Raw genomic sequence first — 26,885 nt, 5'->3', positions numbered from 1 at the left:
ACATAACACAGTACTTGTACTTTTACTTTCAGTACTTGAGTAGCAATTTTTTTTCAAAACTACTGGTACTTTTACTTTCAGTACTTGAGTAGCAAAATTTAAAAAAAAACTACTTGCAATACTTAAGTACAAAAAATGTTGAATACTTTAGTACTTCTACTAAAGTCACTTTTTGATCGAGCACTTCCACTTCTACTCAAGTCACTTTTTGATCGAGCACTTGTACTTTTACTCAAGTATGGGTTTCGAGTACTTTATACAACTCTGGTTTATACCGTAATTATGAGACACACAAACTCTGGCACTATAATACTGTGATTGCATTCATGAAATGATATATGCTAACAATTTTTTTTTTTTTTTTTTTTTTTTACAGCTTTCCCAGGAAGACTTCCTCTATTTGTTGTAAAGAATGAAGTCGTATCACTTTCCCATCCCTGCAGTAGCCATTGCCTTGTTCATTTCTTGGATTTTGCCAGTACAGTGCTGCAATAAAGCCCTCTGCGCAAGTGATGTCAGCAAATGCCTAATTCAGGTATGGTAAAGACCTTTACAGGAATGCTTAGGTCATGGCTGGCCCAAGACTGTAGAATAGACTGTATTGGTGCAATATGATTGTCTTCTATCTTTAAAGCATATTTGAACCTCAAAACAAAACTTTTTTTTATTTTTCAGATTACCAGTCCTCAAATGTGGTGGCTGCATTTGTTTTCTTTTTTCAGGCTAAAAATATTTTCAGAAAGTACAAATCACCTGTTCGCGCTAGACATGCAGTTTACTTGTCACTTCTGTGAGCTGAAAAGATGGCATCCCTTATATTTGTTAGGTCGGCCATAGACGGTTCGAGTCTCGGCTGGTTTAGCAGGAACAAGCCGAGATTAGAACAGTTAATGGGCAAGCTGAATGTACCAAGTTGATTGATCAACTTGGGTACAATGTGCCTGCCGGATTCTCTTGTGATTATCACTAACGGCTGCTATGGCAACTAGCAAAAATCACTGTCTTCTCTCGGGGGGGGGGGGGGGGGGGGTGGTGGTTCCCCCACCTGTGGTTGCAGGAAAGAAATTTGCACCATTTATGGCTTGGTCCCATCAATCCACCATTTATTGAAGATGATCAAAGGCAGACATATGAACTCTAGTCTGTATGACAACCATGTCTTCTTCCATAGTTCAGTAGAGAAATGTGTAGACATGAAGGTTCAGGCAATACAAGATTACCAAGTAAAAATAGAGGGGGGGGGGGGGGGAATCTATTTTAGTAAATGGCAATATATACAATCTTTTGTTTTTGTGTTTTTAGGTGGGGTAGATTAAATAGTGGAGATGTTGCCCATTGCTACCAATCAGAGTCTAGCTGTCATTTTTGCTCTTAAAGCCGTACTAGAACCAAAATAAAAAATGTAATACATTGCAGCTTACTAATTATTACGTGTGGTGGCTGCATTAGTTTTCTTTTTTCCGCCTTTTTTAACACCTGTATTAGGGTGCCTACACTCAGGCTTGAAGGAGCAACAGAGACACCTTTTGGACAGCAGCATTGTCAGTCTGGGGGGATAGGGGAGCGTTGTACTAACAAATTAAAGCCAAACTCTAACACTTTTTAAGCAGTTACAGCAAACAGTTTTGTTCTCTTTGAAATTAAGGTTTTACATTAAAAAAAAAAAAAAAAAAAAAAGCTGAATATAGTAAGCACCCCTGTTGGTAATAAATGGTTTGTCTTAACCCACTATCTTCTACATCTGCAGGACAGCTTGCTCTGTCAAAAAGCCACAGACTTACTAACTAGAATCTCTAGTAAAAAAAAAAAAAAAAAACCTAATGCAGCTATCGCATCTTAGAAGTGGTAAGCTGCAATATAATAAATGTTTCCTTTTTGTAGGTTTAAAACCGCTTTAAGGTTAGAAAATCAAATGACAGCCCTATTGCCATGGGAACAGGAAACGCTTCTCCCTCCAGTTTTTTGTGTGGTGTGTGTGATTTTTTTTTTTTTTCTTCTATCAATCCCAATGATTTTGCAGTCATCGGTGAACCAGACTTGCACCTATGCCGCATGACGTACATCCAAACTTCTACAGCAGGAACATTTTGCAACCGTTTAGGCTGCCTCTGAATCAACTGGGCATCTGCTTATTCATAGGTTGCTTACTTTTTACAGCCAGCCATAGTATTTGGCCATTACTATCAAAATCTGAATGTTCTTCTGAGGGCTACACCTTGCTTACGCAGGGCTACCATTTGACTTTACAGCCTTCAAACCAACAGCATGTGAAGAAAGTATCCTAGGTTTTAGACCATCATAGTCTTGTGGCTTTTGTTAGTAGCCAATTATGCCTTTTATTGCTTTACCTTGTAAGTGTCTAGAGTTGGCCAGACAATACAAAATCAAGGAGAAAAAAGTTAGTGCTGATTGAGTACTTCCCATTGTCCATAGTCATTGAACTCGCCATTATTTTTATTTTTTTTATAAATGTTTTAGTATGCACTAAAACCTTATTTGTTTGTATCATGTATCTATAAAATTTGATGTTATTTAAACAGCTTGGTCAGAGATGCTGACAGGACATCATGGGGAAACACTTAAGCCAGGTTATTACTTTTATTGCTCATTATTTCCAATCCTAATTTACAATACCAGTGTGGATCCTCTTCTTCTTTTTTTTTTTTTCTCAAATAGATTTTATTGAAATTGACATTCATAAACAAAAACAGATATATTAACCTCAACAAAATTCCCCGCCACCCCACCTTGAAGTCCCCAACAGCAGGGTTACTCATTTAAAATGAACTATAAATAGAAACAGTGGCTTGTAAAACCCAGTATGATATGATCATACAACAGAAAAATCTATTACATGTGAATATTGTTTATCAAAGGACCCGTAGCCATAACAATAAAGATTTGCATGGGAAAAAATGGATCTGCTTGATAACTAATCAGTATCACCCTAATATTACCATCTGTGATGGTAAAAACCCCAACAATGAACTTCTTCCATTTATTTACTTTATTTTGGTCTTTTTTAACGATACCTTTTTTGAAAGCTCTTTTTCTTAGATCTGTTTAATAAGTACAATAAATCATGATGGCCTAAGACATACAGAGCTGTCCTGCACATGGTTCCTGTGTTATCTCAAGGAGTCTAATTAGCCCTTCCAGTTCTTGTCTTGGACTATGTTGTAGAGATGAGGCCAGTGGCAGGGACTCCCAAGGTTAAGCAACAGCTGGGAGGGCTTACTGTGTTGTCAGCACGGAAAAAAAAAAAAAAATTATATATCACAGTGCCTTGCGAAAGTATTCGGCCCCCTTAAACTTTGCGACCTTTTGCCACATTTCAGGCTTCAAACATAAATATATAAAACTGTAATTTTTTGTGAAGAATCAACAACAAGTGGGACACAATCATGAAGTGGAACAAAATTTATTGGATATTTCAAACTTTTTTAACAAATAAAAAACTGAAAAATTGGGCGTGCAAAATTATTCAGCCCCCTGCAAAATTATTCAGCCCGCTTAAGTTAATACTTTGTAGCGCCACCTTTTGCTGCGATTACAGCTCTAAGTCGCTTGGGGTATGTGTCTATCAGTTTTGCACATCGAGAGACTGAAATTTTTGCCCATTCCTCCTTGGAAAACAGCTCGAGCTCAGTGAGGTTGGATGGAGAGCGTTTGTGAACAGAAGTTTTCAGTTCTTTGCACAGATTCTCGATTGGATTCAGGTCTGGACTTTGACTTGGCCATTCTAACACCTAGATATGCTTATTTGTGAACCATTCCATTGTAGATTTTGCTTTATGTTTTGGATCATTGTCTTGTTGGAAGACAAATCTCCGTCTCAGTCTCAGGTCTTTTGCAGACTCCATCAGGTTTTCTTCCAGAATTGTCCTGTATTTGGCTCCATCCATCTTCCCATCAATTTTAACCATCTTCCCTGTCCCTGCTGAAGAAAAGCAGGCCCAAACCATGATGCTGCCACCACCATGTTTGACAGTGGGGATGGTGTGTTCAGGATGATGAGCTGTGTTGCTTTTACGCCAAACATAACGTTTTGCATTGTTGCCAAAAAGTTCGATTTTGGTTTCATCTGACCAGAGCACCTTCTTCCACATGTTTGGTGTGTCTCCCAGGTGGCTTGTGGCAAACTTTAAACAATACTTTTTATAGATATCTTTAAGAAATGTCTTTCTTCTTGCCACTCTTCCATAAAGGCCAGATTTGTGCAATATACGACTGATTGTTGTCCTATGAACAGAGTCTCCCACCTCAGCTGTAGATCTCTGCAGTTCATCCAGAGTGATCATGGGCCTCTTGGCTGCATCTCTGATCAGTCTTCTCCTTGTATGAGCTGAAAGTTTAGAGGGACGGCCAGGTCTTCATAGATTTGCAGTGGTCTGATACGCCTTCCATTTCAATATTATCGCTTGCACAGTGCTCCTTGGGATGTTTAAAGCTTGGAAAATCTTTTTGTATCCAAATCCGGCTTTAAACTTCTCCACAACAGTATCTCGGACCTGCCTGGTGTGTTCCTTGTTCTTCATGATGCTCTCTGCGCTTTAAACGGACCTCTGAGACTATCACAGTGCAGGTGCATTTATACTGAGACTTGATTACACACAGGTGGATTCTATTTATCATCATTAGTCATTTAGGTCAACATCGGATCATTCAGAGATCCTCACTGAACTTCTAGAGAGAGTTTGCTGCACTGAAAGTAAAGGGGCTGAATAATTTTGCACGCCCAATTTTTCAGTTTTTTATTTGTTAACAAAGTTTGAAATATCCAATAAATTTCGTTCCACTTCATGATTGTGTTCCACTTGTTATTGATTCTTCACAAAAAATTACAGTTTTATATCTTTATGTTTGAAGCCTGAAATGTGGCAAAAGGTCGCAAAGTTCAAGGGGGCCGAATACTTTTGCAAGGCACTGTATATGTATATAAGGTGCTTGTATTACAAAGATGAAATTAATTTTTTTTTTTTTCCATTCTGAAATGGGTCAGGGGAAACCACTGGGGTAATGTTATGTGTTTAGAAATTAGGGAATGTCTTCTTGTGCTCTTTGAATTTGTTTTCCAATTGCCAATTTTTTTCAGTTCTGATAAAACAAATGCTTACATTTGGAGAACCAGAGAAAGGAATAAAGAATGAAAGATATTTGTGCCAGAATGTGGATCTTAAGAGAAGCATGCATAATGTTAACTACTGACAAATAGCTCTAGGCCATTTTCCTTTTCTAAAGCGAAAGTTATGTGTTCAAGCCTTAATACAGCTGTTTACAGTACTGAATTTAACAGACACTGCGGTGCCTGGGAAGCCCTAGAACTGTGGAGAAGCTCAAGTAAAGGCTTCACTCACAATAGCAGCATGTACCTGTGATGTTTGTTTCCACTTTTTTAATTAAGCATCACAGAGTTTGATCCCAGCTATGAGATTTATGCCTAGTACACAATGAGGCTGAACGAAAAAAAGAGGAGCTATATAGTTTGAAAAAATTGAATGAACCTTTTTTTTTTTTTTTTTTTTTACATTTCATTGGGAGAATGCAATTAACAAAAACAATGGCCGCAACATTTGACCGACAAGTTAAATCAAAGACAATATACAGTATGTTAGTATCAATTGAGAGACCTAGCAGTGCTGGGTCTAGTGGTGTACATTAAGAAATATTTGAATGTATGACGGTCGGATTAGTAAAGAACAAGCAAAGGGAAGGGGGGGGGGGGAGACCTCAATTTAAACAAATGTTACTGAATGAAAACATTTGAATACATTTCTACTAGTGTATGGTCAGCTTTAGGCATTTGATTGTGCAGCATAATGACACTGCGCATTTCTGGTGCCCGGAATATTATGAACTGCAGCCCATAGATATGAATGAGTGAAGGTGACTGTATGCAGCTGTATGGCGCTATTTACGTGATTATCGCATGCACACAGAAGTAGATGCGTTGAATGCACACATTCGTTGCGTTGTATTAAACTGTACAGTAAGAATCTACTTTTTCTACTACACTGCTTCCAGTCAAACATTGATATCACTGTACACCATTCAGCAGTAATGAAGCATCTCACTCCATGCAACAGTGAAGTCTTCACTCTGAGCATTGTTGAAAGACCATTAAGAAGTTGGTGTGTAAACAGGAGCCTAATGACTTCCTTTTGTGTGACCTTTCCAGACGTTTGTTAAACTCCAGACCAGAAGTCTCTGCACAGAAAAGTATTCATGTATCTCTCCTGCTGGGAGCAGTAATGAGGGATGTGACCATTTCAATCAGCTCTGTCTACCTTGATCTTATCAGAACACATTCCTACTGTGCTTTGCAGCAGATCTAGTTATAGATTATATAAACATATGCCCTTTATATATTTGTCAAATATTCTCGTGAATACCACACTGTGCCTGTGTCCTAATGAAAAACTGGCTAACTATAGTACTAAGAATGCCCATTTTCAATTTTTTTTTTCCAGGAGCTGTGCCAGTGTCGCCCTACAGATGGAAACTGCTCTTGCTGTAAGGAGTGTATGCTGTGTCTGGGCACACTCTGGGATGAGTGCTGTGACTGTGTAGGTAAGTGTTAGTTCTACAGTTTGTGTAGACCGGCAAAAAGATTTTTAAAGAGATTTGCTGGTGTGTTTAGAACTAAGACATTATAGGGAACCTTTATTATTGCATATAATATCTTGTATGTTTTGAGCATGTGTCCGGGCAAAAAAAAATGTAGTACATTTATTCAATACATACACATTTCACCTTGTTTATTTTTTTTTTTATTAGAGGTGCTGATATGGAGCTGGCAATTTAAGCAGGAAGGCCCTGCTTAAAGATTTTTGACTTACCGTAAAATCCATTTCTCTGATGTTCATTGACTGACACAGCACCCACCCCTCTATGGAGTTGTATTACTTCTGACACTGCTTGTAACAAAACTGAGTACCTAGCAGAGAGGGGGAGTATACCTCCCGGGACTGTCCATAGGCGTAGTCTTTTTTCTGCCTAGAGCCCTACTCCTGTAAGGGGCAGTATAACTCAATGGTCAAGTAGATCAGGAGCTGTGTCCAATGAACATCAGAGAAATTGATTTTACGATAAGTCAAAAATCCATTTTTTTTTTTTTCTCAAATTCTGCAAACCATATCCAATAACGCAAAAGAAGTTTGTTTGAAATAATAGCACATTTTATTTAAAAATAAAAACTAAAAAAAATCATATGTACAGAAGTATTCACGTCCTTTGCCCAATACTTTGTTGAAGCGCCTTTGGCACCAATTGCAGCCTCAAGTCTTTTTGAGTATGATGCTACAAGCTTGGCACACCTATTTTTGGGCAGTTTTTCCCATTCTTCTTTGCAGGACCTCTCAAGCTCCATCAGGTTGGATGGGGAGCATCAGTGCACAGCCATTTTTTGGACCTCTCCAGAGATGTTTAATTGGGTTCAAGTCTGGGCTCTTGCTGGGCCACTGAAGGACTTTGACAGAGTTGTTCCCTAGCCACTACTTTGTTATCTTGGCTGTGTGCTTAGGGTCGTTGTCCTGTTAGAAGATGAATCTTTACCCCAGGGTGAGGTCCAGAGCACCCTGGAGCAGGTTTTCATTAGGGATGTCTCTGTACATTGCTGCATTTATCTTTCCCTTATCCTGGGCTGGCCCACCACTTTGTTTGCCACCATTTGTTACTTTTGTAGATAGCAGAATTGCATGACAGTATCTATATTTTTGTGCCGCTAAATGCGCTCCAAGAAAAGTATTTTATGATAAGTACAAAAGTTCTGTTATACAGTATGATGCAGTCAATTGCACGAACACAGCAGTGTGCATTTTTTTTTTTTTTCTGAATCCCTCCTGTATTATATGGTATTACTTGTTGATCCTGTCAGTAGATCTTTGTCTCCCCCCCCCCCCCCCCCCCCATTCTCTGCCGAACCTCTGTTCCCCCAAAGTCTCCGCTCTCTGCTCACCTCTGTACCCTAAACCCTACTCTCTGCTCACATCTGTACCCCAAACCCTCCTCTCTGCTCATTTCTGCACCTCAAATACCCCCTCTCGGCCCACATTTATACCCCACTCTCTCTGCTAACCTCTGCAAGCCAACCCCTGTGTGATCCTCTGTGCCCTGCTTTCCTCTCACCAGAGCCCCAGGACCATTTTTCCACTACAAATCACAAGCAGTGAGTAGTACTGGCTGAGATGGGAATGCTAGGTTAGTGAGCTGCAAGGGACATATGACTGCCTGCTGGGTGCTCTGCGTCAGAATCCGATGCACTTAGCTCTTCTTCTGCTCCCAGCCCCCTTACTAGTTCTGCATACTCTCAAACAGCCTTGCACTGGGTACTGCCCTGTAAGGGGAGGCGGGGAGCTCAAGGCACAGGAAGCTGCCTTCCCCTTCAGTGCAGTGTCCACAGCAAGCTGCTTCTGATGTACAATTTGGAGCTTGGTAAAGTCTGCAAGCCTTTCTCAACAGGAATTCCACTGGACCCCTGACGACCTCAGGCGGTTGGGAAAGGCTGATCTATACATTCAGCTTTAGAACTGCCAATCAATTTTACAGGGCTCCAAATGTGCCACCCTTAACCCCATTCCATTTAACTGGCAATATACAGGATCAGGAAGTGTTTGGGGAACATCCATTCCGCTATCCCCTCTGCGACTAATGAACATGGAAGCAAGGTGTATTGCATCACCAGGTTCATAGCTGTCGTTCCTCAGCTATTTTTGCTGATGTTGCATGTTTCAGTACAATCTGTGCTTGATTAGCTGCCGTGGATGGTAGGGGAGACTTTAAGGGTCTAATAGACCCCGAATGTCTCCAAAAATATGACCTGTCACCTGTTCATGCTATCACATAGGGGGGGGGGGGGTTATTAGACTCTCTGTGTTGGCAATAAATGAGGGGAAAAAAAGTGTAAAGTTAAAATGCAGTAGAAAGGTTTTTAAAGGCTAAATTCACCTTTCCAGATAATGTGCATTTGTTTTACTGGAGCCTGCAGAGCATTGGACACTCGATTAGCAGATTGCAGGTGCAATGTCAGGCTCCTACACAGTCTTCCTCTAGCTTTGTGCCCATATCACCGTACAGGCTTTCAGTTACAAAGCTAGAGGAATACTGAATGAACTAGCGGTATGCTTGCAGCCCATTCAAACTACATGTATGTCTGCTGCGTTGGAAGACGGTACTTGTATTTTAGTTTTTTAATTCACAAGAATCTAATGAATGACATTGCTGTGTCTGTGTTTCTATGTCATTAAGAATAAAATGAACCCCTTTACAGAGGGACATATGTGTAATGTCTCTTTCTATGACTGATAATTCTCCTGACACAGATACACTAGTAACTATTATTACATCAGTACCAATAATACTTGTGTCTAATAAAGCCACCATCATACTTTTTATAAAGCGTTTTTTTAATGTAAAACACTTTTTTAGATAAGGAAAGGTTAGTATCCATTTCAGTTTTTTTCTTTTTCAGTGATTTTTTTGTTTAGATTTTTCAACAAAGGTACAAAAAAATGGTGTACGTTAGTTCCATGCCGGAGTCTCAACAAAGTGAACTGACATATTTTCAGTGAACACCATTTTTGTCACAGGTTGTGAGAAACCATAATGTTAATGAGAATATACAGAGTACAGCAGGTAAAATAATTATTGAACACGTCGCCATTTTTCTAGGTAGATATATTTCTAAGGCCCTTTCTCACAAGGTTGATCAGCTCGGCGGACTCTGCTAGGTTAGTGGGGATCGCTCCATCTAGTTAGTGGGGCTCGCTTAATCCCCGTTGAGCAGGGGGATGACAGGTCCGTCTTTGCTCACTGTGCAGAGATGGGCCTTTCAGAGTCCCGCTCTCCTCTATGGGGAGATCGGATAAAAACGAACAGCATGCCCATTTTCATCTGATCTGACCCGCTGGACAGATAGCAAACCTATCGCCCGTCTCTTTTCCGCAGATCTTGTCGATTTGGATGCCAGACAGGTGTCAGCGTGGGTGGCCCGATCAGGTCTGCCTAAGAAACGGACAGGCGGACCTGATCGTTCCAATCATGTGAGAGGGGCCTTAAGGTGCTATTGATATGAAATGTTCACGTCAGTAACGACCCATTCAATCCATACATGCAAAGAAACGAGAAAAAAATAGTTCAGAAATTAAAGTGATTGTAAAGTCTCGATTTAAAAAAAAAAAAAAATGTTCTACTTGCCTGCTCTGTGCAGTTGGTTTTGCACAGAGCATCCCAGATCCTGCTCTTAGCCCTTGCGTCCTGACCAGTGCCCTTTCTTCAATACTTTTGTTTTTAATACTTTTTCCCTGTGTCATTCCATTTTTTTTATTCATAACCTAATTTCTGAACTTATTTGTTTTGGTTTCTTTGTATGTATGGATTGCATGGTTTGTTACTGACATGATGAAACATTCATGTCAGTAGCACCTTTAGAAATATATTTACTTAGAAAAATGGTGACATGTTCAATACTTTATTTATTTTTTTCAAATCTAAATTTTATTAAGGCACGAAGGGGGTACAGAAAATCAATGTGCATATTTAACATACATGCCTACCATAAACCTTGTAAATGACAAATCAACATAGTGCTAATGCCTCACTGTGTATTAGTGGCTCTGCCACCTCGCACCATTTTTTCTTTTCGTTATAAACAGAGGAAGTGAAACCAGAGGGATATCAGACCGAAAAGGTAAGAAGTGAAAAAGAGAGTAGAGGAGGGAGGAAGAAGTAGAGAGGGGGTGGGTGGGGAGGAGAAGGAACTGATGGGGAAAGGAGTGGGGCAAGGGGGAAAAAAAGAGGAGAACAAGAGAACAATCTGAAAGGTATTGATTATGATCCGAGTAAGGTTACACCTTCTTCAGAGAGGACAAAGGGATTCCATAACCCCCACATCTGGGAGTATTGTTCGCTGTTCAATACTTATTTTACCTGATGTATGCACTCGGACCCAATCGTCAATTTTTTAACCCATTGGTGCTGATATATAGGAAGAAAGAAGTCGTCTTCCTCTAATCACACCAGCTTCTCTCCCAGATTCTCCACCTCCCTGAGCTGGAGAATCTGGGGTGGAGATATTTCAGTGAAACAGCCAGTGAGATCTTCAGATCTCAATTTCATAAACTGGTAGTTTGTGACAGAACTGTTGTGTGCTGTGATGAGAAGCCTGAGAACATATTCTCTTCTCCTCATCTTAGCTACATAAACCGGTACACCTGAGAGATTAGCCCAGGATCACGGCTTTTCTCTGTTTCATAAATGGACACCTCTCTTCAATCCACAGTACAACTGGGCTTTATATATATTTAGGGCTGGATTAGCTCCTGAACCTGTGTTGTGGAAAGTAAGCTAAGCTCAATACTATTGCTGTCTCCTTCCATAAACAAATGAACCTAATTATTATTACTGTTGTGTTTTTGTTGACAGCATTGTTTTAATCAGTGAAGTTTGTTACATTTTTTACTAACATTTTTTTTGAGCTGTGATGTGTCAGTATATGAATAGACCCCTGTAACAAATTCTACACCGGTACCTGAGAAGTGTGCAGGAATTGATGTGGCATAGATCACATTTTCTGAAGTCAACCAGGAATCTTGGCATGATTGAATGCAGGTGACTTCGCCAAGTGCCAGACTAGCATCCACCCTTAGGGCCTGTTAAAGGCTGTGCACTTTTCCTTCGCCAGATGTGCAGAGTTATGAGCTGACATCACTGCTTACAAAAACACAGGCTCTAGCTGCACTTTCATTACACCTCCTGTCATAAACACTTCCTGTTTCCAATGTTCTTTTAGTTGGATTTGTTTTCTATTTAAATAGACCTCCACTTTTCTTTCCTAATTAAATATATTCAACAAAGTTTAATAAAGCCATTTTTTAACAGCGTAAAGTAGGCAGTGTAACATTCATTAAAGTGAACCTAAATTTAGTTAAGTTAAGCTGCCTTAACATAAGGAACATTTATAAACGATAAACGTGTCTAAGCAGGGCTCTGTAAGATTTACATTTGTTTTAAATTTCTTCTGAAACACAGCATTGCACTTCCTATGCTGTAAATCTGCAGTGCGAGATCATATAAGGCACTGTAGCTCTGAGTGCTAGCCTCATATGATTTGTGATGTGATTTAGTAAGTTTACTGCTGTGCTTTTCACTAGTCTCCTTGCTAAAGAGAGGGGCTGTATCTGAGGCCCTGCACTGCAAGGATATCTTTGCATCTGCTCCATCTGTTTAGTGTATGTGTGCTTTCTGCAACTTTCCCACTGCTTCTTGCTCTGACACGAGGAAGCAAACCCCTGCCTCTACCAAAATGGCCTCCTCCACACAGACATGCTTACAGAGACACATACTTTGAGATGTGCTGGATATGCAGGGACAGTCGCGCTTTTTAAGTTAGTTTCCCCATGTGTCCTGGGAAGAGAGCTACAGCTCTCTTCTAGTGTTGAATGCACAATGTCACGTTGGTGTACAGAATCACTCTAAATAGTTGAATAACAGAGTCCCGCTGCCTTGTTACAGTGACCAGTGGCGGTGCTCTACTTTTCAAACACAGCCTCCTAGTGTGACTTTCTTGATTCATTACTAAGAGAGAGGTTACTTGTTCTTGCAATGCAGGAGCAGCTGCAAAGGGTGCAAGGCAATTTGTAGCAGAGAGGAGAATGGATTGTGGTGGAGTGGATCTTTTGAGATGGTAAGTAGGTGAGAGCCCTCTTCTTGAATTACTTAAGAGCGTATAGAACCACTTTCAGAAGTCTCTCTTCATTCCTTCTTACTGTGTATCTCGGTCCTATATGAAGTGATATCGCTGGGGAAGGATAATGGCGGGGAGGGGGGAAGAGTATTCATGAGGGCCATAAGGGGCACTGTGTGTGTTGAAAGATGGGGGAAGATTGGGGGTGCTGTATGTGTGTGTTTGTGTGTGTGTGTGTTTTACTGGTGGAAAGGGGGGAATTGTGTATTTTTTTAAATTCTATTTCCACAACCGAGCTGCAGAATGGAATGTTACCCCCCCCCTGGACTCCTTACTGGTCACTTACACTTTACACAGCCCTCATCCTTGCACTCTGTGCATTATGTACCTCTGATCCTTGCACTGTGTGCCCCCCCCTACACACACACTCACCCTGTGTGTGGCACACCGCTCACCCAGCATGTTATGTACTCCTGATCCCTGTACAAACCTAACTACAACCCTACCCTGTGCCTCTCCCTACCCTACTCTCACACCCCTTTTGCATGCCGCTGCTTTTCTCTGTGTAGTTGCCACATTTCTGATCATCCTAGCACTGCAGGATACTGTCGCGTAGTATCTTCACGAGCAGATTCCCAATATACAGGATGCCTCAAGTGAGCAGGGCTTCACAACCAAGTAGTACTGAATTGAATGGCTATAAACAATGTGGTGCCAGCATGTGCATGCAGGCTGCATTTCAAACACTTCTACATTTTCCTACGAATGAAACACACAGGGAACTTCAGACCAGCTAATACACAGCAGCAGCTATGGTAAAAACACTTTAGTCAAAAAAAAAAAAAAAATCTTTACTGAAGGGTACAACTTTGCTCGTTCAAATAAACTCTTCTGCCTCCTTACTCTTTCTCTTATACAATTATAGATTTTTTTTTTTATGTACAAAAAATGCGTGAAATAACATGTAAAATGTGCTTCAAATTGCTATAAAAAGCTATGAAAAACATATGAAAGCAGAATTAGCTGTGAACAGAGCCTTAATGCGCATTGATATGCATTTTACATTCATTTTCATGCATTGCTGTTGATTTCCATGGGCACCTCCAATATGTCCATGCATCAAAAAGATTTGAATGGGAACCATTCAGGAGAAAGGTGTTTTGCTTGCAAGGGGTTAATATGCAATATAACACAAAGGTTTGACTTAAGCTGGCCTTACACTATATACCATTTTGTTATTCAATTTCCTTTAGATTTACCTTCCAACTATGTAGTGCAAGGGCCTGCCCAATTGCATACAAATTTAAAGTGTTTAGGTTTGACCTCATATTATATGGATTTGGTAAATCAAAAGGAAAATTGTACAAGAGAATTGTATAATGTATGGCCAGCCATATACACTGCATCCGGAAAGTATTCACAGTGCTTCACTTTTTCCACATTTTATGTTAAAGCCTTATTCCAAAATGGATTCAATTAATTATTTTCCTCCAATATTCTACAAACAATACCTATAATGACAACATGAAAGAAGTTTGTTTGAAATCTTTGCAAATTTATTAAAAATGCAAAACAATCGCATGTACATAAGTATTCACAGCCTTTGCTTAACCACACAACGACCACCCACCGCAGTTTTACTGGGCAAAGCAGCGTAATACTACGTCGCTCGCTCAGGAGATTCTAGGGGGCGCGCGAGCCGCCGCTCGTTAGCTGGGGAGCCAGTGCTTGTGACTAGAGATCTCCTGCAGCTGAGAGAGAAGAACAGACGGTTGATGTAAACACAGCCGTCTGTCATTCTCCCTGAAATGATCACAGAGGCTATGTGATCCTGCTATATAGGATCGCATGTCTCTGTGATTACTTCACAAGCCACGCCATCAGACAGTTAGAATCACGCCCCTAGGGACACATTTAACCCCTTGATTACACATTCTGTTAACCCCTTCTCTGCCAGTGTAATTTTTACAGTAACAGTGCATATTTTTAATACAAACGTTTTTATTGGGCTTTATAAACAAGAAAGCCAAAAAAACAAAAAAACAAAACCAAAGTATGACATATCAAAGCTGTGTCAGTACAAATTATTCCAAACAAGTCATATATAGCACATGGTAAGGTAAATATATATACCAAAGAGAAAAAAATGAAAAGGTATACAGTATATCAAGTCATGTAAGGCAGCGACATCACATGCTGAATAACCAGGGGCATAGTCATGTGTTTGTAGAAGGCAAAGAATGATAAGACATATCAGAGTCCCAGTTGGAAAGTAAGGCATGGAAATCTATGTCATAATAAATGTGCTATAGTATATTAGCCTGATATTCTGATCATGTCAGGTTTCTTAGTGCATACTTCGGAAAAACTAACAGTAACAGTATTAACAGATTGTTCCTGAGATATAAATTATTGTCTGGGGTAGGACCCCCAAGTAGACCACCGAGTGCTGAAAAAGGGTAACCTCATGAAAACTTAAAACAGGATTAGCCCATAACCCAATTCTCCCATTTTTTTATGGAAGATATGCATAGTATCATATAATGTGTGATGGACCCTCTCCATACTCCTAATCGCCTCCATTCTCGACATCACCTGAGTCCAAGGGACCGTCTCCGACCGCCAGTTAAGGGCCACCGCCCACAGCACAGAGCAACATAGTGTGTGTGCTAGTCTCTGAATTGGTGCAGGGGCACCAGGAATTTTAGCAAACAGTAGTCCCATCTGGGGGGTAATGGATATTCTTGATGTCAGCATTTGGGAAACCACCTCTGACACCCTATTCCAAACCATAGATAGTCTGCCACATTCCCAAAAAGTGTGAAGTATGGTGCCCGGAGCACCACAGCCACGAAAGCAGCGATCGGAGACCCCCTGATAAAACCTATGGACCCTGTCCGGTGTAAAGTACCACCTAGTGTGGATCTTCACGACCGTGTCCTTCACTGACATTGATTTAGTACATTTATGCATATTTTGTAGCATGGAAGACCACGACTCAACTGACAGTTCCACTCCGAGATCAGCCTCCCACGCCAACATGGCCCGAGATTTGTCAGGTAGGTGGAGGCCATTGAGGTAACTATACAATCTCGAAATTACCCCTCTATCTCTAGATGAGGTACGGCAGATTAATTCAAAGGGGGAAGATTCAAGGCAGCCTGTCAAAGGGCCCTGAGAGCTATAAAAGTCTCTGATTTGAATAAATCTATGGAGTTCAGAATCCGGGACATTATATCTGTTCCTAAGGCCTTCAAAAGAGTAAAAGGAGTTATCTTGGAACAAGGCGTGGAGGGTGGTCAAGGAGTGTTGTATCCACCAGTTATAGGTGTCAGGAGATGTAAATGCCGGTGCAAAGCTTTTATTACCTACAAAGGACATTAAAGGAGGTCTAGATGAGCGCAGCTGGTACCTGTCATGACATGCTGACCAAAGCTTTAGAGTGTGCCATACTATACTATTAAGCTGTTTGAAGTCCCAAGGGTGCGACATGGAGGACCAAAGTAGGCCCTGAAGGTTAAAGGGGCGAACAGACTCGGTCTCAAACCTCAGCCAAGGTGGCAGCGGGGCTCCCGCATGCCATTGTGCGGTCTGGGCCAGTCTAGCAGCCAGATAATAATGCCACAGGCTAGGGACTCCCAGTCCCCCTTGAGAAAGAGGCCTATAAACCGTGGGTTTTCCGCATCTGGGCCTCTTATCTTTCCATATGAATCTGTTCACTGCCCTTTGAACGTCCTCCACATCCCCCCTCCGGAGTACAATCGGCAGGGCACGAAAGAGGTATAATAGTTTTGGCAATATAGACATCTTAACTGCCACTATCCTTCCCATGAAAGGGATTGGGAAAGAGTGCCAGAGGGACAACCATTGTTTTACCTTGGCAAAAGCTTGAGGGTAGTTAACGCTATACATAGCTGACAGGGACGGAGCTAGACGTACCCCCAAATACTGCAGGGACTGTTTCGAGACTGGAAAACCAAATGTGGTAGTGATAGTGTCAATTATTTCTTGAGGGATGTTCACCGAAAGGGCTGAACATTTAGAAAGGTTAACACTCAGGCCTGAGACCCTCTCAAAGTCCCTCAATACCTGTATCAAGTTAGGGAGAGAGACCAAAGGGTCCGGCAGGAACACCAACACATCGTCAGCGTACAAACTAATTTTATGTTCCTCCGAACCCTTCGTGTATCCCCTGATCTCTGGATTACTACAGATAGCCCTAGCCAGGGGTTCTATGGCCAGTGCGAATATTAATGGTGAGAGGGGGCACCCTTGTCTGGTGCCCCTACCCAGGGGGAAAAGATCCGAAGAGCAGCCCGGCAGCTTTATTTTAGTTTGGGGATCCCGGTATAAAGCCCTAAAGCCATGCACGAAAGCCCCCCGGAAACCAAACTTAGCCAGAATGACATCCAAATATGGCCAAAGCACACTATCAAATGCTTTGTTGATATCAAGTCCCAGTATCAAGGCCTTACGGTGGAATAGGTCGGCATCCTGAATGATATCCGACGCTAGGCGGATATTGTCTGTTATTTGCCTGGATGGAATAAATCCTGTCTGTTCTGGGGCCACCAGGGATGAGATTATAGGTGCTAATCGAGCTGCTAACAGTCTCCCCAAGATCTTAAGATCGTTGTTAAGGACAGAAATCGGCCTATAATTTTGGGGTAGAGAGTGATCCTTGTTAGGTTTAGGGATTAAAGTCATGTTGGCGTGTAGCATATCCGGGGGAAGCGGATTACCTTGTAAAACAAAATTAAAGACCCGTGCCAATTTAGGAGATAAAAAGTCTATAAATTTCTTATAATATGTGGACGTAAATCCGTCAGGGCCTGGAGCTTTAGAAGTTTTAAGGGATTTGATCACAGCTGCCACTTCCTCTTCCGTGCATGGGGCGTTTAAACTGCCAAGCTGCTCCCCAGATAGAACCGGTAAATCTAAATTATCTACCCATGAATAAGATACATCCTGGTCGCCGACCTCCGGAGGGGAAAGCAATTTCTTATAAAACATTCAGTACCTCTTTAGGATGTGAGACCAATCTGCCCCCCTCATCCCTTACCTTATATACATGTGCCGGTTGGAGAGACTGGTGGAGCTTCCTGGTGAACATGGCCGAGGCTGTATTACTATGTAATAGAAATCTTGCTTTCGCCCGCTTCAGTGATTTCTCAGTGGCCAAGGATAAAATAGAGTCCAAAGCAACTCTCTTTTGTGAGATTTGATGTTGTACCTCTGGAGAGTGGGTTTGGCTATGTAGGTGATATAGTCTATGTAGGTCAGAGGTCAACAAGCGGATATCAGCCAGTCTTTTCCTTTTGGCTTGGGTGGCCAGCTCAATCAACTTTCCCCTCATCACTGCCTTATGGGCAGCCCAGAGCATAGGGGGAGACACTTCACCGTTGTCATTAAGGGCAAAGTATTCATGGAGGTGTTCAGTTACTGTGGTGAATGTCTCTAGGTTAGAAAAGATTCTCCAGTTGGACGCGGAGAACGGGAGACCTACATGTTCGGTAGCAAAAGATACTATATGATGATCAGACCATGGGCATACATGAATACCTGCCGAGGAAGAGTTTGCTAACAGAACTGGAGAGCTGAACACATAGTCCAACCTGGCATAGCTGTCATGTGGGTGCGAGTAGTGGGTATACTCTCTCACCCCCACATTAAGTGCCCTCCATGTATCTATTAATTGAAAGTTGGTCAATGATTTATGTAATGCTCGTGGGAAGGCATTGGCCGTGCTCACCGATCTGCTCTTGTCCAGCATGGGATGTGCCACCAAGTTGAAATCGCCTCCAACCAGGACATGTGCAGAGGAGTATCGCTCCAAGATCTGGAAAAAATGTTGAAAAAAAGAACCCTGTGATACATTAGGGGCATACAGGTTAGCAATTGTAATTGATTTACCCTGGATAGTACCCTGTATTATGATAAATCTGCTGTCTGGGTCCCTAAACACCTGTTGGACATCAAAATGCAGGGAGCCACGAACCAGGACCATGACACCTCTAGACTTGGAAGTATATGTGGTGAAATAGACCTGATTATATGCTTTGTCAAAAAATTTGGGGTGGTTCAGGGCAGAGAAATGCGTCTCCTGTAGCATAATGATATCCGCTCCCAGGTGCCTATAGGAGCGGAATGCTTTCCGTCTCTTCTGAGGTGTATTAAAACCCCTCACATTATGTGAGATTACTCGCAATCCCATAACTGGATATATAATAGAAAGTTGCTACCCCATTGGCTAAAAGGCACTATTATATCAATGGAGATAAAATTAAACAAGTGATAGGATACCTCAATGGGCCGTGTATTGATCGGGAGAACCGATGATAAATCCCCGTCAGCACCCGGTGGTCTACATAAGATCAGGAACACATAGAACAAAAGGGAGAAACTTATTTTCATATAGAGAACAATAAACAAAAAAAAAATAAATAAAAAATACAAAAATGCACAGTTCAAGTCACTGGAGAACATCGGGGGACAGAACCCCGGTTCCAAAAGAGGAGTAACCTAGGACTAAACCGTCCTACACTCTTTTAGGTTTGAAGCAAACCTGCAGCATCAAGCTGTGTACCGCTGCTTTCCCCGCTGCAAATATCGTGCGGGGAATTCTCGGCAATACAGTAAGTGCTGAAGAGTGGGGGGAATAAATGGGCGGGCACAGAGAGCCTTCTATATGGCCCCAAAAAAAAGAAAAAGGAAAAACAACTCCTGCAGGAAGATGAAAAAAAAAATTTAAATCAAAAATGCATAAAGTCCCTTCAAGGGTGCCCAGAGAAAAAAAAAAACCCATCCTGGAGCATCCAAAAATACCCACACCCTCCCCCCCCCGTCCTCCAGCATATGAATACAGTACTCAAATCCAAATAGGAGAAAGAGAATAAGGCACGGGGGGGGGGGGGCTGCCAATCAGGGCTAGCTCGACTCCCATAAGTTTCTATGTTAGAGGTGATCAAGGAGCACGATCCCTAGATCGGGCTCCACCATTGTTGGCTCTCTGTGGTGACGGTGTTGCCCAAATAGCAGATGGACGGGGGGTAGAAGGAAGCCTATGATTGTTTTGGGGTTCCATGAGTCCCAGCTTCACCAGGAGCTCCTTTCCTTCCACCACATTGAATACTGTATAGGTGGAGCCATTATGGGGAACCGTAAGTTTGAAAGGGAATCCCCAGCGATACCGGATCCTGGCTGTCTGGAGCACAGACGTGACTTCCTTCATCTTTCTCCTTTTATCCAAGGTCGTTGGGGAGATGTCGGGGTATATTTGTATAGTGACCCCCTCCAGTTGGATATGCTGTGTGGTACGTGCAGCTCTGAGGATGTCTTCTTTCACGACATAGTCCTTAAGGCACATCACTATATCCCTTGGGGGTTTGTCTGGGGTGGGTTTAGGCCTGAGGGCTCTGTGGAGCCTGTCACACGCAAAGGACGAGGCAGGGTGCTCAGGGAGGAGAGAACCAAAAAGCTTCTTCATTGCGGCTACTAAATCTGTGGTGGTCTCCGGTACCCCCCGCACCCGCAGATTATTTCTCCGATTGCGGTTGTCCAGATCTTCTAGGTGTGATTGAAGCTGGACAACCGTTTCCGAGAGCGACTCATGTTCTTTCCTCAGGTCGGCATGAGCCAGTGTCAGCTCATCATGCTTAGTCTCTAACATGTCCGTCCTGCCACCTAAGGCCGCTATCTCTGCAGTGAGAGTATTCGTGGACTTATGGAGTTCAGCCTGGAACTTTTGTGCAATCCGGTCGTACATGCTAGCAAGGCTATCCTCCAGGTCTGCCTTAGTCAGTTGTGGAGCGTACTCACTGCGATCCGATGAGACAGGAGCAGGAACTGCCTGGGTCGAGGCTTCAGCCGGAGCCTGTGAGCCGTGAGCGCCATCTTGGGCCATAGTCTTCTCCCTGACTCGGAGAAGATATGTCGTCAGGGACCGCTGAACGGGCTTCTTCCTGCGTTTCTTGGGGGTAGGCATACACTAGAAGGTCCCACGGGGGTGATCAGGTAGTTTGGGAATAAAATTTCCAAGCAAAAAGGCCCCGGGGAGTGATTAGAAGGCTCAACCGAGCTCGGAGCGTCTCTCACATGCGACCGTCCGGATCCGCGCCTTGGACACGCCCCCGTAACAGTGCATATTTTTAGCACTGATTACTGTAGTAAAGTCACTGGTATCCCCAAAAGTGTCAAAAATGTCAGTTAGTGGTCCGATCTGTCCGCCGCAATGTCACAGTCCCACAAAAAAAATCGCAGATCGCCACCATTACTAGTAAATAAATAAATAAAAATGGCAAATCTTTCCTGTAGTTAGTAAACGCAATACCTTTTGCGCAAACCAATCAAAATATGCTTATTACGACTTTTTTTCACCCAAAATGTAGCAGAAAACAAATTGGCCTAAAATGTTAAAAAATTTTAATTTTTACATTTTTTTTTTTTGAGAATTTCATATAAAAGAATGTGAAAAATACTGTAATTTTTTCAAAATTGTCGCTTTTTTTTTTTTTATAGCGCAAAAAATAAAAATCGCACAGGTGATCAAATACCACCAAAAGCTTTTGTGGGAAAAAAAAGGACATCAATTTAGTTTGGGTACAGCGTCGCACGACTGTGCAATTGTCAGTTAAAGTAATGCAGTGCCGAATCGAAAAATAGGGCCTGGTCATTGAGCAGCCAAATCCTCCGGGGCCAAAGTGGTTAATACTTTGTTGAAGCACCTTCGACACCAATTAAAGCCTCAAGTCATTTTGAGTACGATGCTACAAGCTTGCCACATTTATTTTTGGGCAGTTTCTCACATTTTTTCTTTGCAGAACCTCTCAAACTCCATAAGGTTAGATGGGGAGTGTCGGTGCACAGCCATTTCAGATCTCTAGAGATGTTCAATTGGGTTCAACTCTGGGCTCAGGCTGGGCCACTCAAGGACATTCACAGAGTTGTCCCGTAGCCACTCCTTTGTTATCTTGGCTGTGTGCTTAGGGTCGTTGTCCCATTGGAAGAGGTCCAACTCGCTCTGGAGCAGGTTTTCATTAGGGAGGCCTCTGTACATTGCTGCAATAAACATTCCCTTGATCCTGACTAGTCTCCCAGTTCCTGACGCTGAAAAACATCCACACAGCCTAATGATGCTACCACCTGGCTTTACTGTAGGGATGGTATTGGCCAGGTGATAGGCAGTGCCTGGTTTACGCCAGACATTATGCTTGCCATTCAGGCCAAAGATTTCGGTTTTTGTTTATCAGACCAGAAAATTTTGTTTCTCATGGTCTGAGAGTCCTTCGGGTGCCTTTTTGGCAAACTCCAGGTGGGCTGTCATGTGCCTTTTACTAAGGGGTGCCTTCTGTCTGGCCACTGTACCATGCAGGCCTGATTGGTTGAGTGCTGCAGCGATGGTCGTTCTCCTCTCTCCACAGAGAAATGCTGGAGCTCTGTCAGCATGACCTTCGGGTTCTTGGTCACTTGCCTGACTAAGGTCCTTCTCCCCCGTTCGCTCAAGTTTGGCTGGCGGCCCGCTCTAGGAAGAGTCCGGGTGGTTCCAAACGTCTTCCATTTATGGATGATGGCGGCCACTGTCCTTATTGGGACCTTCAATGCTACAGCAATTTTTCTATATCCTTCCCCAGATCTGGGCTTCGAAACAATCCTGTTTTATATTAAAAAAAAAAAAAAAGATTTCAAACAAACTTCCTTCACATTGTCATTATGGGGCATTGTTTGTAGAATTTTGAGGAAAATAATGAATTTAATTCATTTTGGAATGAGGCTTTAACAGAATATGGAAAAAGTGAAGCGCTGTGAATACTTTCCAGATGCACTGTATGGTTTGAATCTCTGATCTGGTATACAGCAATGTGGTTGTCATAGTATTTATTTCCGATACCTATTTAACGCTGTCAATTTACGCAGATATATACATATATATATATATATATGTGTGTATAAATTGTACATTCACATCAACATCCCTACCCTCAAGGAGCTTACAATCCAAGTTCCCTAACTCACATTCATGCATATACATAGTAGGGTGAATTTAGACCAGATCCAATTAACCTACCAGCATGCCTTTTGGAGTGTGGGAGAAAACTGGAGTGCCCAGAGGAAATCCACGCAGGCACAGAAAGAACATGCAAACTCTAGTGTCATGATTGGGATTAGAAGCAGCGACCCTTTTGCTGCTAGGTGGAAGTGCTAACCACTACACCACTGTGCTGCCCTATATCCTATACACTTTTTTGTAAATATTTTTAGATCTTTTCAAGTGGCGATACTGAAGAAATGACACTTTGCTACAATGTAAAGTAGTGAGTGTACAGCTTGTATAACAGTGTCAATTTGCTGTCCCCTCAAGAAAACTCAACACACCATTAATGTTTAAACCGCTGGCAACAAACGTGAGTACACCCCTAAGTGATAATGTCCAAATTGGGCCCAAAGCGTCAATATTTTGTGGCCACCATTATTTTCCAGCACTGCCTTAACTCTCTTGGGCATGGAGTTCACCAGAGCTTCACAGGTTGCCAATGGAGTCCTCTTCCACTCCTCCCTGATGACATCACAGAGTTGGTGGATGTTTGAGATTTTGTGCTCCTCCACCTTCTGTTTGAGGATGCTCAATAGGGTTTAGGTCTGGAGACATGCATGGCCAGTCTGTCACCTTTACCCTCAGGTTCTTTTGCAAGGCAGTGGTCATCTTAGAGGTGCGCTTGTACTCCTCACCTGGTTGCCACCACACACGCTTGACACCATCTGAGCAAAATAAGTTTATCTTGGTATCAACAGACCACAGGACATGGTTCCAGTAATCCATGTCCTCAGTCTGCTTGTCTTTAGCAAACTGTTTGCGGGCTTTCTTGTGCATCATCTTTAGAAGAGGCTTCCTTCCTTCTGGGGCGACAGCCACACAGACCAATTTGATGCAGTGTGCGGCGTATAGTCTGAGAATTGACAGGCTGACCCCCCCCACCCCCCCTACACCTTCAACCTCTGCATTATTGCTGGCAACACTCAAACTTCTAACCTCTGTGCAAGTGCTCAGCATCATAACCTCTGGATATGATGCTGAGCACGTGCACTTAACTTCTTTGGTTGACCATGGCAAGGCCTGTTCTGAGTGGAGCCTGTCTTGTTAAACCGCTTTATGGTCTTGGCCACCGTGCTGCATCTCATGTTTCAGGGTCTTGGCAATCTTCTTCTAGCCTAGGCCATCTTTTTTTCAGACCTCCAGAGAGTTCTTTGCCATGAGGTGCCATGTTAAACTTCCAGTGACCAATATGAGAAGAGCGATAACCCCAAATTTACCATACCTGCTCCCCATTCACACCTGAGACCTTGTAACACTAAAGAGTCACATGATGCCTAGGCCATCTTTATGTAGAGCAACAATTCTTTTTTTCAGATCCACAGAGAGTTCTTTGCCATGAGGTGCTATGTTGACCTTCCAGTAACCAGTATTTGAGAGACAGTGATGACACCAAATTTAACACACCTGCTCCCCATTCACACCTGAGACCTTGTAACACTTAACGAGTCACATGACACTGGAGAGGGAAAATGGCTAGTTAGGCCCAATTTGGAAATTTTCCCTTAGGGGTGTACTCACTTTTGTTGCCTGCGGTTTAGACATTAATGGCTGTGTTGATTTATGTTGAGGGGAATGCAAATTTACACTGTTATACAAGCTGTACACTCACTACTTTACATTGTAGCAAAGTGTAATTTCTTCAGTGTTGTCATATGAAAAAAGATAATATAGTTAAAAAATGTGAGGGGTGTACTTACTTTTGTGAGATACGAACTCTCCAGTCAGCGGCTGAGAGCGCTGATCAGAAGTCGGTTGGCAGACCTTTTTTAGTCATGAGTCTTTGACAGTCAGACTGGCTGTCATACACACAAGGCTGAATGTCGCCGGTTTCTATTGAACTGGCCGACAATCGGACCGTGTGTACTAGGCTTTAACCCGGCCATAGGCAATTTTGAATCCTCGCTGAACCAGCTGAGATTCAATGTATGGGCAGGCTGAATGTACCAAGTTGATCGAACTATCAACTTTGGTACAACCAGCCTGCCAGATTTTACTTGGTAAATTGGCTGGTATAGCCGTTTGCAATAATCACTGTCTCCTCCCTCACCTGCTGAAGATCAGCAGTGCAGTGAAGTATTATGCCCCATACACACGTGCAGATTATCTGCAGACTTTTGTCTGCAGACTTACCTTTTCTATGTAGTGCAAGAGCCTGCCGGATTGCATACAATTTGAAAGTGTTTAGGTTTGACCTCATATTATATGGTTTTGGTAAGTCTGCAGACAAAAGTCTGCAGATAATCTGCACGTGTGTATGGGGCATTAACATACAGGCTGCAGAGGAGTAAGCACTGCTTGCGGTAGCTCCTCCCATCGGCTTGTATGTCCTATTGTCGTATGAGTTGGCGGGCAGGATCACAAAGCGCGGTGGCGAGCAAGTATTTGACACACCCAGAAGTGTAGGATACCTGCAGCAGCTGGAGATTGGCAACATGCCAGGATATAAACACATGGGCTGCTGGAAAGAGAAATACTGTATAGTATCTTTTCTTAACGGAATGCCTTTAGTTTACTTTTGACCCTGAAGTGACTGGATCACTTTACCACTCTGGCCAGTTAAAACTAGCATGACCGTGATATTTTATGCACATCCTAGTTTATTCTTGCATGTGCAGGTTGATAAATGTTTAGTTACAATGTTACTTTGCTACTTTCGTTTATAGTCCTTTGAACAGATACGTAGGGGTTGATTTCCTAAAACTGGAGAGTGCAAAATCTGGTGCAGCTCTGCATAGAAACCAATCTGCTTTGTGTGTGTTTTTTTTTTTTTTTCTATGTTTTATTTTAGCCAAGCTGAAGTTAAAAGCTGATTGGCTACCACCTGCAGCTGCATCAGATTTTGCACTCTACAGTTTTAGAATGCACCCATAGTGTCAGTGGACAGAAAAGTTAGTATGCTGTATTCAGGCTATGAAGTGATTGAAATAGAATATAATGTCACCTCCTGAACATATAGAATATATTTACTGTCAAATTGGCCTAATTAAATATATTAAAGCCTTAAGAGTAATCTGTACATAAAATAAGTTGTTTTGCATTCCCTCCTAGGAATGTGCAATCCCAGAAATTACAGTGACACTCCCCCAACCTCCAAGAGCACAGTTGAGGAACTTCATGATCCCATCCCATCTCTCTTCCGGGCTCTAACAGAGGTGGATGGCATAAAGCAACTTAACTGGAACATTGTTTCTTTCCCTGCGGTAGAAGAACTTTCTCATCATGAAAACCTGGTCTCCTTTCTGGATTCAGTGAATCAGCCACAACACCAGAATGTATCAGTGCCTCAAAATGGGGCCCATGTGGTTCACAGCAATGATAAAGGTATGTAAAGTAAACTTTGAGCATTTGCATTTTTTTAACCACTTGGCTAATGGGCACTTTCACCCCCTTCCTGCCCAGGCCAATTTTCAGCTTTCCGCGCTGTCACACTTTGAATGACAATTGCGCGGTCATGCAACACTGTACCCAAACAAAACTTTTATAATTTTTTTTGAGACCGACAGAGCTTTCTTTTGGTAGAATGTAATCACCACTGGGTTCACTGGACTGAACCCTTTTTGAAAAAAAAAAAAAAATAATTCTCTGTTATAAGAATTTCTAAATAAATAATTTTTCTCCTTCACTAATGAGTGCTGATGAGGCTGCATTGATGGGTGCTGATTGGAGGCACTAATGAGGCGTCACTGATGGGCCTTGAGAGGAGGCACTGATGGGCAGCACTGATACTTGGGACACTGATGATCAGTGCCGGCTCTCCTCTCCTCACTGTCAGGATGAGGAGAGGGCTGCTGATAACTGGCAAATCCTGTTTATGCTGTGATCAGCTGTGATTGGGACACCATCTGGTCACATAGTAAAGAAAGTATGATCTAAGGTAAACGCAGTGGCTGACCCCATCCCTAGTGAATATACAAAGAAGAAGGAAGAGTGGTAGTGGGACTTTGAATGAGGTCAGTCACCATATTGAATGTTAAGAAAATATAAAATCGCAAAAATAATTTATTGGAAATAACCTAATTGACACATTAATCAAAATACAGATAGACATGATATATATGGACATATGCAGATGGAGAACAAAACATACAGTAGATAAATTCATAAATACATTTC

At 42.3% G+C, this 26,885-nt stretch overlaps 1 protein-coding gene across 1 annotated transcript in view; it reads left to right on the top strand.

Moving 5' to 3' along the window:
- Positions 1-390: 390 nt before the first annotated feature.
- TWSG1 (twisted gastrulation BMP signaling modulator 1) overlaps positions 391-26,885 on the top strand; it is a 69,790-nt gene continuing 43,295 nt past the window's right edge. Inside the window, exons 1-3 of the mRNA XM_082259616.1 lie at positions 391-535; positions 6,471-6,570; positions 25,821-26,093. Coding sequence (XP_082115742.1) covers positions 413-535; positions 6,471-6,570; positions 25,821-26,093 — 496 coding nt within the window. The 5' untranslated portion in view covers positions 391-412. The remainder of the gene's footprint in view (positions 536-6,470; positions 6,571-25,820; positions 26,094-26,885) is intronic.

Source organism: Pelophylax lessonae (genome assembly GCF_965119305.1).
Source record: "Pelophylax lessonae genome assembly, chromosome: 5".
NCBI lineage: Eukaryota > Metazoa > Chordata > Amphibia > Anura > Ranidae > Pelophylax > Pelophylax lessonae.
This window is presented reverse-complemented; position numbering and strand designations above follow the sequence as displayed.